Raw genomic sequence first — 13,992 nt, forward strand, 5'->3', positions numbered from 1 at the left:
CGCATGTTTATACATCCCATGTAGAAATCCAGACTTGAGTTTTGTGAGTGAAATAGGCCTTGAACATTTAAAAATAGGCTGCAGTGGGAGATAGCGCACTGGCAAATCTCTCCAAAGTGCACTTCAGACAAAAATACCCTGTCCCATCATAGATATAGCTTTCTTGTTTATTCATGCCGTCTTGTGGATAATATAAGGGTGGAAGCGTTGTTCCCTGGTCACAATCTGATGTAATTATAGATAACATGTTATAGCTCCCAATTCACAGAAACAGAAATCTAGAGCTGGAAGGGATCCCAAGGGTCATCTAGTCCAACATCCTGCACAATGCAGGAAATTCACCTCCCCCCCTCCCCCAGTGACCCCTGCTGTATGCCCACAGAAAGGCAAAAAACCTCCAGGATCCCTGCACCAATCTGGCCTGGAGGAAAATTCCTTCCTGACCCTAAACTGGCAATCAGCATTACTCTGGCCATATAACAAAGGGCCACAAGAGCTGAGCACTGATTCATCCTCTCCTGCCCTCCCTCTCATGATCTGCCTAAATTCTTAGTGAGTCATAGAATCAGCATTGCTGTCAGATGGTCATCTAACCTCTGCTTTAAAGCCTCCTAAGGAAGCCTGTTCCACTGAGGAACCACTCCCAACTGTCAGAAAGTTCTTCCTAATGTTTAGTCGAAAACTCTTTGATTTAATTTCAACCCATTGGTCCTGGTCCGACCTTCGGGGGCAACAGAAAACAACTCTGCTCCATCCTGTATATGAAAGCCCTTCAAATACTTGAAGATGGCTATCATATCACCTCTCAGTCATCTCCTCTCCAAGCTAAACATAGCTCCTTCAACCTTTCCTCACAGGACTTGGTCTCCAGATCCTTCACCATCTTTGACACCCTCCTCTGGATATGTTCCAGCTTATCAACATCTTTCTTAAATGGTGTTGCCCAAAACTGAACACAGTACTCCGTGATGTCTAACCAGAGCAGAGCAAGGTGATACCATCTTTTTGCATGATCTGGACACTATACTTCTGTTAATGCACCCCAAAATTGCATTTACCTTTATAGCTACTAGGGCTGTGCATATTGATAAACCCAAACTGAAAAAAATACCGAAAAAAGCCATTTCAGTAAATTTTGGTTTCGGGTTTACAGAGTCCCTAAAACTGGGGAGGATGGCAAAGCCGAATTTATTTGGCTTTTTCGGGAACGGATTTTTATGGCTCTTGGGGAAGCATTTTTGCAGGTAGAGCTCCAAAATTTTCAGCATGGCTCCAAGGGACTCTCCTTGCAAGAATCCCCAAGTTTGGTGAAGATTGGGTCAGGGAGTCTGGAGTTATGGGGTCTGGAAGAGGTCGCCCCATCCTCCTCCATAGAAAAGAAATAGCGAAGTGGTTGTATTCAGATTCTTTAGTGGGAACTTCACTATGTATCTCTATGGAGGAGCCAGGCGAACTTTCCCACAGTTTAAAGCCCAGCTCCTCCACTTCGCTATTTCTTTTCTATGGAGGAGGATGGGGGGACCCCTTCCAGACCCCATAACTCCGGACCCCCTGACCCAATCTTTGCAAAACTTGGGGTTCTTGCAAGGAGAGTCCCTTGGAACCATGCTGAAAATTTGGGGACTCCACCTGGAAAAATGTCCCCCAGGAGCCACGAAAAGCCCTGTAGGCTTTATTAGACACAATTTTGGGGGGGAACCCGGAAAAAGTCAAATTCCCACATTTACCAGTATGGGAATTCGGCTTATTTCAGGTTTCCCAAAAAAAATCGGGTATAATAAACCTGATTCTGAAATTTACTGGATTTTTTTTTTGCACAGTCCTAATAACTACCACATCACACTGCTGACTCATGTTCAGTGTATGATCTACTAAGACCCCTAGATCCTTTTCGCATGTGCTACTACCAAGACAGGTCTCCCCATCTTATAATTATGCATCTGATTTTTCCTACTTCAATGCAGAACTTTATATCTATCTCTGTTGAAATTCATTTCGTTAATTTTAGCCCAGTTTTCTAGCCTCTCACGATCATTCTGAATCTTGATTCGATTTTCTACTTTGTTTGCTACCCCCTCCCACTTTAAAACCACAACAAGTATCTCAAATAACCTGTTATTGTAATGTTCCATCTAGGCTAATTGCTCAATAAGGGCTAAGGTTGGATATGTGAGCTTCTGTTTTCCTTTGATGCTCTTACCTGTATGGCCCATTCTAGCCTGATCTTGTCAGATCTCAGAAGTTAAGCATGGTCAGCCCTGGTTAGTATTTGGATGGGAGACCACCAAGGAATACCAGGGTCATTACGCAGAGAAAGGCAATGGCAAACCACCTCTGTTAGCCTCTTGCCTTGAAAACCCTACTGGATTGCCATAAGTCAGCTGCAACTTGATGGTACTTTACACATCCACATTTTCCTTTGGTGTGTGAAAAAGAAAGAAAGTGACAGCTATTTGCAAAAGGTAGTGTATTTTGGGGTGTCTTCCATTCGGTTGTGCTGTGCATGATGCCTAGAAGAAACCATGCTGCAGCCTTTCTTAAGAAATTTGCTTCATCCCTCAGATTTGTAGTAGTATACAGTTGAATAAAACCATATGAAAACAAAGCCCACTCCAGTCCCACCATAGCCTACCTGAACATAAAGCTTCTAAATTTCTTCCAAAGATCCTCAGGGTTGGGTTCAGCAAATCACCAAAAGCAAAGAAATTCCAGAGTTGTAGGCAGTGCACTATGATCATTTGGAATATCCCTGTAAAATATTTTAGCAGAATATTCTCATACGGAGGTTTCCAAGGATCTACAGCAATCATAGCCTGCAATCAGTCTGTGCAGTCAACATTTACTTACTGTAACTCATCACCAGCTGCCGGATTCATCTGAAGAACAAACAAAGCTGTCAGTCATGTGTGGATCCCACAAACATTGAAAAACGGAATAAGTTACTAATAGGTTTTGCCTATTGCTGTTCTTATGTATAAGCTTTTGCAGATGAAGAGGGGGAGGCTGTTGTTTTTGTGAGCTTTCAGAGACTTCTGGCATAGTGCTGAAAACACATTGCTGGGTTAGGTCAATTTTTCTGTTCTTATTCAAACTAAGTGTAATGTTCTTGAACAAGATTAAATTAAGCAGTGCAATGTTTTTTGACGAGGGACACTCTCTACTAACTTGATATAACGACTACTACAAGCAGAAGACACTATGTAATTGAGGACACTGTAATTGAGTACAACAAAACTGCCACACAGTATGTAGTATGGTACTAATGGGGGTTTCCATCTCATAGGGGAAGGGCCCTATGAAGGGGGAAGGGCACTACTAATGGAGGTTTCCATCTATCATAGGGGAAGGGCCCTATGAAGGAGGAAGGGCCGTGGCTCAGTAGTAGAGCATCTGCTTGGCATGCAGAAGACCCCAGGTTCAATCCCCGGCATCTCCAGTTAAAGGGACTAGACAAGTACGTGATGTGAAAGACCTCTGCCTGAGACCCTGGAGAGCCACTGCCAGTCTCAGTAGACAGTACTGACTTTGATGGATCAAGGTTCTGATTCAGTATAAGGCAGCTTCATGTGTTCATAACAGGTCTACCATATTATACAGCCATTGGAAAAATGTGTAACTGAGAGTAAAAATAAATAGTTCTCTTCTACCTTTACTGTAATAGGACTCACAGTCAGTTGAAAGCCAAGCATAAACAGTACCAGGTATATTAAAATATATCTACAGCTCTTAATTTAGCAGCCCTAATAGCCCAGATTGGCCTGATCTCTTAAGAGCTTGGACAGTACTTGGATGGAAGATCACCAGGGAAGACTGGGCCCACTACGCAGAGGAATGCAATGGCAAACCACCTCTGCTCATCTCTTGCCTTGAAAACCCCATGAGATAGAAATTCACTGGGCCTCCATGAGTCAATTGTGACTCAATGGCACACTTTTACCTAACAGCTCTTAATAATGTAAGAATTTCAAAAATCTACTGTCAGTGAAAATAGCATTGCCTATGGGCATCAAGGGAATATAATTTTGAACGTATAATAATCTTGACAAGAAATTCAGAATGGAATATATGTATATACATGTATGTGTATGTATATAAATACTGTAAATTCAGAATATATATATATGTATATAAATACTGTAAATATAATTTATTGGAAGCGCCCTGTAAAGGTTAAAAAGGTTAGAAATATTTTGAAAACATTAAAATAGCACAATGGCATATCCTAAGGTTGACATCTGTAACCACAACCAAACGCGTTTCGGTCTATTGGGCCTTCAACAGTGGTTAATTAAAACCCATGTTAGCCTGCACACATTTACAGAAATAAATAAATACATACATACATATACAAACAGTTCAAACCCAACCAGGCATGTGTATAGGTTGTAAAATCTATTACCAATTCCTCAAACATCTGGTCAGATTGGTTCTAGTTGTAATACTGGTTAGTATATGTCTCTCATATACTATGTGTGCAGTCACTGCTCTACTGGGTTGATACCTGCATATCAACCTTAGGATACGCCATTGTGCTATGTTAATGTTTTCAAAATATTTTTAACCTTTACATAGCGCTTCCAATAAATTATATTTACAGTATTTATATACATATATATATATTCCTTTTACCCAACCTCGGGTACCCAGCTTCTGTTTTTAGGTTGGGTCTTATTCCCCTCTTTTTTCTTCCAAGAAATTCAGAATTACATATTTTCAGTTTGCCACCAAGGGTTTTTCATAAGCATGCATAGCAATTCACAAACATATTTATCACAGTAAAGAGTTTGACATCCTACAAGAATATTAAATTGAATTGGCTGGTAATGCAATGGAAAGTATTTTATTTTACATAATTGACTAAAGTTTTCTTTATAGAGATTGTTTATTCACAGTAAGCCTTACTGTAATCTTATCACAAGGTAAATGAAAAGAGAAGTTCATACAGAAACATGGTAAAATAGTCCCAAGTATCTCTAAATGCCCTATACAATTCACATTCAAAATTTGTGCATCTAATTCTAAAAGGATATCACAGAATACTCAAAATTTCACAAAACAGTTGTTTCAGTTACTCGAATATGAGCAAATATCACTGGACAAGGTTAAAATATTCTATCTTCCATAATAATAAATTTAATGAATAATTTACTTGTGCTTTACAGCAAATTTATAAATACAGCAATATTTACACAACTAAAAAAGTTTAAACTTCTGAATAGCCATTGTACAAAACAAGGAGTAACAACTGTCTCTGTGTCTAGAAAACGATGGTCGAGTTCTTACCACCAGATAAGGTGGTGACCAGTATCTAGATGATACTACTTCAGGGCCAATTCACATGACATCCTGAGAAGGGACATGTGAACTGTCAACAGATATGATTTGGGATTTATGGGAAGGTTATCCACAAGCATGCACTGTCCAGATTCGGATTGGGACCATGGTGTGCGGGGAGAGGGGGCTTAACCCTTCCCAGACATTATTTGGCCCCAGAGAACTGCTGTTTGGCCCACTGGGGAACATGTCCATCAGTAAATGTACGTTTCTTTAATGGGCAAACAGTAGCTCCCTAAGGCTGTCTGAGGTTGGGCAAATGGTGCAGGTGAAATGCTCGTGCCCCACCCAGCATACTGCAGTCCCGACCTAAATCAGGCCCCTGCACACCTGCAAACTATGTTTCCAGCATGGAACTGCCAGTACATATATGACTGAAAGTTCTCGGGGCGACATGAGACCTTTGAAACATGAATCTGCCATCAGATTTTTGGTAAGAGGACTCGCAGGACAAGCAAGCAATACTTAACCCAGCCAGGAGTGCTGCTTAGTTCTGACGTACTTGTTTTCTATATCCAGGAATATCTATCTCATGAGCACTCACCTGCTCACTGAAGTGTCTCAGCTGAGTCACAGGTTTAACATCTAATGTGCTCTTTATGAGTGCTAAGCCTATTTCTCTGAGGTACAATGCTGAGTGTCATGCCAAAGTAGTAACCTAAAGTGATTCAGAAAACATTTCATCTAAATCAGTGGTTCCCAAAGTGGGCAGTACCACCCCCTGGGGAGCGGTGGTATTACCTATGGGGGCACTAAGAGGCAAGGGGGCAGAGGGGGTACTATAGGTGGCCCCTTCAACTGTGTAGTTCACTAATTTACAATAGATCAAGCTATGGCACCATGTTGGCAAATTTGGTGAAAACTATCAGAATTTTTTTCCAGACTTTGAAGAGCTGGTACCACTGGATCAAGTTCATCAGTTTTGTTGAATACATTTCAACTAAAAAGTTTTAATTTGATTTTGAATAGATGTGCAATTAATTGTTACTGTTTTGAAATTTTATTGTTATTGTCTTCTTTAGTGAGTCATGCAAACCCCTATTTTGAATAATGCTTTTTACAGGATAGGGTAGGGGGTGCTGGAGTTGAGTTTGTGGAACCAAGGTGGCGGTGGCCCAAAAGGTTTGGGAACCATTGATCTAAATTATGTAATCACTGTGGAAACTAGTGGTAAATATCAGCGAAATCTTTTTTTAAAAAAACACTTTTCTGAAACTATTTTGGAAAATGCACACACCCAGTAATGAATGGAAGGAAGGAAGGAAGGAAGGAAGGAAGGAAGGAAGGAAGGAAGGAAGGAAGGAAGGAAGGAAGGAAGGAAGGAAGCTTAATTTCTGTTACATTTGGCAGATAGTCTATGTTCACATATTTCAACAGAAACAAGACAAAAACTTGTGTGCTTAGTGGCTCTAGCCTCTATTTCTTTTACTTCATTTACACACCATCTATCCCCTGATGGGGCTCCAGAGTGGTTTATATTATTCCCTTCTCCTTCATTTTATCCTCACAACAACCCTGTGAGGTAGCTGATGCTGAGAGCATGACTGGCCCAAGGCCTCTCAGCAAGCTTCCATGGCAGAGCAGGCATTCAAACCTGGGTCTACTAGACCTTAGTCTGATACTCTAGCCACTACATCACACGGACTGTCAACTAGAAGGATAGGCTGTCCATGTATAACTGGGCACAGGTATATGCTGCAAAATGAGGTGGTTGAATCATGAGATTCTAGTAGACTGTACCTGTTCAAGTGGCAAATATGGGATGACATTTTGATTGCTCTATATAAAAAACTTCCTACAAGAAAAAAATTAGCACACCTGTATAAAAGGTTCGGCCCTGCCTGCTCCCTGATTTTGCTTTAAAAAAACAACAAAAAAGTGCAGGTGGTATTCTTTTCATGTGGATCAAAAACGTAAGCCCCACCTGCAGTGGTCTATCAGCACATCCACTGCATTTCTTCTGCATGTGCAAACCAGGACTCTGTCCCACCAATTTCAGTAAGATTTATCAATGGGTACTAGCCCAACTGTTAGGATTTTTCTTGGGGCATATAATGCCTCTCGAGCAAAGTCCACAGTAGTTATTTAGGCTTTGATTTCTTGTTTGGATCCTTCATAAAACGCTCATGTGGCCAAAATCTGCATTGAAAAGAGAATCTAGCAAATTTTATTAGTGTTAACCTGTGGTATTTTCATAGAAACGTTATAAATACAAGTAAGGGTCCACCTTCAGGAACTTTATTACCTTCAGGAAATCAAGGGGGTGGAAATCAGGACACTTGAAACAAAAAAACCGTATAAAGTGCTTATGAAAGCTACATACAGGATCAAAATTAACATAATGGAAATCAATATACATTTGACAAAATACTAAAAAGTGAAAAAAAACCAGCATTTATGCACAAAAAAAGGAAGTGCCTTTCTAGTTGGTAGTTTGGTCCAGTGCAGTTCTTAAAAACGAAAAAAACCCCAACATCGTTTCCCTCGGAAAAAAAGTCAGGATTTTTAATCCTCTTGAAAAAAAGTGTTAATACCCTAAAAGCACCAAATCTATATATTCTGCAGCAACAATGTTCTTCATACGGGCCCAAATAATCTATATGTTTAAAATTAGATATATGCAAAAAAAATCACCTATTTCTTACATAGTTACATAAGTTGCAGAACACAAAAAAAATTGGAAAAAAATTCTAGTAATAACCCCGTTTCCAATTCTTCAGTGCAAGTTCTGGGTTTCCTATTCTTCAGTGCAAACACTTGGTCTTGCTGCCATCTTCCAGATTCAGAAGTGTGAAGGGTGACCATATGGGTTCACACCTTGTTGGGGCTGGTTAACTAGGAAGCAAGGGGGAAAAGTTCATTTAGGTGAGCTAGGCACACAGATTGAAACCCCATGCTAGTTTGCTGAAATCAGCAGGACTTATTTTTAAATGTGCAGAGGATCAGGAAGAAGGTTCACTTCAAACTGAACTTACTTCCAAGTACACATGCTTAGAGAGAAGACCAATATAGGTGGTTTCTGCTGCAGCCAGCCAGCTGATCCTCCTTGCATTCACTCTTCCCACCACATCCTTACCCGGCTCCAACTTTTGAATGGATTTTCACTTCTCTCCCCAGAATTTTGGCCTTCTTTTTTCACCCAGGTTCCCTGCATATCTATCAATTTAAACCTGTGAGTACTACAACGGCCAACTAATTGGTCAGTTTCAGACCATTGTGATTTCAGAATTCGACTGCAAATACTGTGGATCGAGAGAGCAGCATATCCGATGGAAACAACCCATGCATAAAAGGCCACAGCCAACCAGATATGCATTTATATAGCCAAGTGCTTGTCAATCCATGTCAGTTTTTGCAGTCCCAGGCAGCCAGCAGAAGACAGCAGCTTCTGATAGGCCACCATTCAGCAATGGTGGTGAGGTACATTTGGCTGAGTGGATCAAATTTCTACAACTCTGACATTCAGCAACTGCACATGTTATTTGGCTATCTTATAAATGTCTGGATTAACTGCCACAGCTTCCCTAAGGAATTCCATCAATCATAGTCTCTATCTGATTTGTCATCATCCTCACAACTGACAGGTAAACTGGTTTCATCAACCACTTGGGTCTTCCAAGTAAGAGCTGTGCAAATTGAAAGCAAATCAACAGAAATGCTGGCAAATACTCTACCCTCTCCTGCTGAGCACAAGTGTGCATATGTATGGCAATTTTCAGGTGTGACTACTTAAAAAACACACACCCATTTACTGTATTATCAGAACTGAATAGGACCAGAATTATTACATTAAAAAAACGAATTGTCAAAAATGTGATCTGAAGATGCAAAGGGGTCATAAAACTCATAAAAAGTTGCATACTTACTTGACAGCTGTTTTTGGAGCTGTCTGACCAGAGCGGCTGTCTGTTGCTGCTGCTGTGTCTGTTGCAAGCCTTGCCTTGGGAACTATAACAGTCAATATGAAAAGAAATTAGCAAAATTTCACAACCTCATACTTCACAACCTCAGCAATATTGTTTTGCAGTTCTGAGCAGAAAGATGCTACTTAGGAAATTCAGGAGAGAAGGCACAGTCATTTTGTCCCTTCTCTTGCACATTAAACTTACGATTATAACAACGTTGAGTGTGTGTGTAGAGTCAATCTGTGTCAAATAGCATTGGACTTGTTTGGTATGGAAAGACCATTCTTTGACTGAGACTCTGGAGAGCTCGACAACAGAAAATACTGAGCAAAAAAAACCAATGACCACATTCACTTTTGGGCAGTTTCATAACGTTTGTATGACAAGAGGTCAGAACTTAAGGAAAGTGATCTATGAAGAAAAATCTCTTTCTGGCACGATCCTCTGAATTTTTTACTCCCTTCAAGAACGCTTAGAAACAGAGAATGGAGTAGAAATACTGACAACTGGAGGAGGTTATATTTGGGAAAATTCAGTTTTGCCAAATCCATTATTACTAAAAACACACACACACACGCTCAAACAGACTGTGGTCCTATTAGAACAGTGCCTGGATTTGGAGATATAACTTCAGCAGATTTTGGTCAGCACACAGTAGAGAACATAATAAGAGCCATGCTGGATCAGACCAAAGGCCCATCTAGTCCAGCATTCTGTTCTCCCAGTGGCCAACCAGCTGCCTCTAGGAAACTCACAAGCAGGATGACAGCAACAGCATCCTCCTGCCCAAGCTCCCCAACAACTGATATAAAGAGGCCTTTGGCACTGCCTTTGATACTGGAAGAAGTATATATCCATCATGACTCATAGCCATTGATAGCCCCATTCTCCATGAATTTGTCCATTCCGCTTTTGAAGCAATGATGCTGCGCAGCTGAATCCCTTGCAACTTATACAAACCCTGTAGCTCACGACAGCTGTGGCAAATTGCCTTCAACCTCATCCCAGTGCCATCAACTGTGGCAAACTGCCCTCAATATTTAGATGGCCATGACCTCAGACATGGCATTCTATCTTCACCAGTTTTTGCACAATGATTCTATGAGGATAAATGAGCGTACAACATTTTGGGAACTAAAGTTATATGCTATGTACAGGATAACCATAAGTATTAATTTAATTATTATACTTTTATTTACAGAAGAAGAAGAAGAAGAAGTAGTAGTAGTAGTAGAAGTTTTTTATATGCCGACTTTCTCTACCACTTAAGGAAGAATCGAACCGGCTTACAATCATCTTCCCTTCCTCTCCCCACAACAGGCACCCCGTGAGGTAGGTGGGGGCTGAGAGCTCTAAGAGAGCTATGACTAGCCCAAGGTCACCCAGCTGGCTTCATGGGTAGGAGCGGGGAAACAAATCCAGTTCACCAGATTAGCCTCTGCCGCTCATGTGGAGGAGTGGGGAATCAAACCCGGTTCTCCAGATTAGAGTCCACCACTCCAAACCACTGCTCTTAACCACTATACCACGCTGGCTTACACGAATTAAAATGGCAGGCTCTCTATATATAAAGTCTATGTGCAAATCTGAAAGAAATATGATATATCTGAGGCTAATATGCACATCTGGATAATGCCAGCATGAAGCAGTACATGTATGGGGGGTCACGTCACTTTATTCCATTTCAATCTCCACAAAAATGATGTAAATCCAGTCTTAAAATCATCTTCCTATGTTCACTCTGAGGATAATGGGTCCCTTTGGAATTGTTCTTTCATGTGTTTATAGCCGTTTGGATTAAGTACAGTGCTTGCCTGGGAGTTTAGAGGCCTATGTTCTAGTTCTAGTCCAGCTAATAATATTTTCCATACATTCAAACAAATTCCTTCAGACTGAGCTTTCTCAGAGAAATTATCAACGGATGGCAGCTTGTGAAAGCTGCATACAAAGAAGGTGAAAGGGATCTAAACACATGTGAAAGTAGCATTAGTTCAGGTACAGCAATGAAAAGAAACATTAGAGGAATGCCTTGGAAAATGCAAATAATATTGCTAACCTCTGGATTTAAAAACCAAATACTAAAATGGGTCCCTTTCCACTGGATTCTGGCCGACTATCTCTGCGTAATCATCTCTGTGCAGCCTAGCTATGCATAAAATGGGTAGACACAGAAGTGTATTTCGTGATAATGAATATAATGTAGACTTTCAATGTTCTTGAGCACATGCACTTCATTCATGACATGTTCAGTCATGAAAACGATTGTCTTCCTATGCAAACTGGGCCAATCTCAATCTGAACGGCCAGATAGATTATTCCGTGGAAATATGAAGCCTTTGAATTGGTATGTGGATTGGGAGTCCCACATTTCCTTGTCAAAGGAGACTATATGGGCAGCCCATTCCTAAGGGAAGAGGAGAAACACGGCAGCTGGGAGCGGCGCAACCGCGCCTCCTCCACAGAGGCTTCCTGGCCAGAATAATGGGAAACTCCATTTAAAAATTGAAAAACAGACTCACTGCCTTTCACGAGGCTACACCAGCAAATTAGCTGGCGTAACAATACCGCAGCATGAGGAGGAGTTTCTGGGGTAAAAGGGGTTAGGAAACTGCCTAAAGGCACTCTGCCCCGAAGAACTACCAGGAATGCCTCCCAGGATGCCGGCACATGGAGTTCCATTGGGACAATGGTGGCGGAGAGGCTGCGCTGCCGTCCATGCTGCCATGTCGCTCTCTGGGGCCAGCATGAGTGCCCCTGCATCGACGTCAGTGCCCCTTATCATAGTGCAAAGGGCAGTGATGCTGGCATAGGGTTATGCCGGCTCCTACAGGCATTCAACCCCCCCCCCTTCAGGATTACATGGTTAGTGTTAAAGAAGAGGAAAAGAACACAACTTCGAGGGTCTAAGTGGAAAGCACACCCCTTGTTCCAGGAAGTCCATTATATTACTTTTGCAACGCAAACCTTTTGACCTACATGATACTTCTTTCTGAAAGACTAAACTAGAATTTGATCTTGCGTGTTTTGTCAGTATAATTAGTAATGGTTCTTTTTTAAAAAATCAACAATAAATTCAGGATTGTGACATGAAGTCCATTAGAGCCCATTCACTATAAGCAGCCTGCCAAACATGTATTTTTAAAAGATATGTTGACAATCGTGCACTGGCAAGAAATGGAAAAACTGGTCAGAATATCTCTCTCCCATATGTTTCTACTATAAGGTATTATTTATCATTCTGAGAATTAAATATTTTTCTTCATATCTTCAGAATTGCATTTGCAATTGGGGGCAGACCAGCAGAGACGATTATATGATAACTTAGTGGGAAAATGCTGTTTCATGACATTCCAAAAAAAAAGATGTTGAGTACATCTGTCTCTTAAAACCAGAACATATGCAGAACAGTCACGGTTTGCCCACGGTCACTATTCAGAATGAATCAATTAATCTTCTAAAATCTGCCTTTTAGCTGCCCTCACAAAATTTCTGTTCAGTCATTATATATGCCCACATGAGTGGGGAGAACATGCTACACACAATCCTCCTGATACACACAATTGCCATTTTGTATGAAAGGGGCACCCTACGTGTATTCCAGCTTTGGTACATGTGTACCAGAACCCCATATGTGTGGTCAAATGCAACAACTGAAAAGAGCTAAAATCTTTTCAGGATCTTTGCCAATGAAGAAAAAAAAATCCCCTGGGTTTTTACTGTTCGTAAGGAGCCAGTGCAGTATAAAGGTTAGTGTGTCTGACTAGGATCTGTGAGATCCAGGTTTGAATCCCCATTCAGCCACAGAAGCTTTTTGGGTGTCCTTGGGACAGTCACACACACTCAACCTAACCTTCCCCACAGAGTTGTTGTGATGATAGAGTAGAAAAGGGGAGAATGTTGTACACTATTTTGAGACTCCATTGGAGAGAAAGGCGGGGTATAAATAGTAATAAAGTCAGAGGTATTCCAGTGTTAGTCCATTTCAGGATAGCAGCACAATACTCTGTCCTCACCAAAAGGGGCTGGGTGGGTTGATCTTGAGGGGTGCAGACCCTGCCATACTGTAGAGGTATTGCTGGTTCATACATCCACACTGGAAAGGGGAAGTAGAGGCCAAAAGGGGGACAGACACATGGGCTCATACTGGAAAAGTAGTGATAGCTTCACTAGAGTTCATTTACAATGTTGTAAAGGCTATGAGAGTTTGAGAGGTGCCATTTGGAGTGCCTAGCTTCTATGAATAAAGTAGCCTGGGAGAAGGGGGTAGTATGTGACATAAGGACGTAAGAAAAGCCATGCTAAATCACACAGAGGCCCATCAAGTCCAGCAGTCTGTTCACACAGTGGCCAACCAGGTGCCTCTAGGAAGCCCACAAACAAGACGACTGCAGCAGCATTATATTCCACAGCACCTAACAGAATATGCATGCTCCTGTGATACTGAAGAATAGGTATGCATCATGACTAGTATCCATTTTGACTAGTAGCCATGGATCACCCTATCCTCCAGGAACATGTCCACTCCCTTCTTAAAGCCTTCCAAGTTGGCAGCCATCACCACATCCTGGGGCAGGGTCCAGACTAGTAGGTATATAGACAGCTGTGCAGCAATGCAGAGGCATATCTCGGGGGCTTTCTTCAGCTACTGCTGTCAGGAATCATCAACATCAATCAGACAGATAACCTGTTTATTTATTTAACATTCCTATATGTTCATTGTGGAACGCAAGTGGTGTATGAAGAGTTGCCAGAA

The 13,992-nt window shown here is 41.3% G+C and overlaps 1 protein-coding gene across 1 annotated transcript in view; it reads right to left on the reverse strand.

The window, feature by feature from the left end:
* Positions 1 to 8,023: 8,023 nt before the first annotated feature.
* Positions 8,024 to 13,992, reverse strand: part of MED12L (mediator complex subunit 12L) — a 208,297-nt gene continuing 202,328 nt past the window's right edge. Inside the window, 2 exon segments of the mRNA XM_056849403.1 lie at positions 8,024 to 8,169; positions 9,201 to 9,282. Of these exon segments, the coding sequence (XP_056705381.1) occupies positions 8,117 to 8,169; positions 9,201 to 9,282 (135 nt within the window). The 3' untranslated portion in view covers positions 8,024 to 8,116.

The sequence above is a fragment of the Euleptes europaea genome, chromosome 5 (assembly GCF_029931775.1).
Source record: "Euleptes europaea isolate rEulEur1 chromosome 5, rEulEur1.hap1, whole genome shotgun sequence".
Classification (NCBI taxonomy): domain Eukaryota; kingdom Metazoa; phylum Chordata; class Lepidosauria; order Squamata; family Sphaerodactylidae; genus Euleptes; species Euleptes europaea.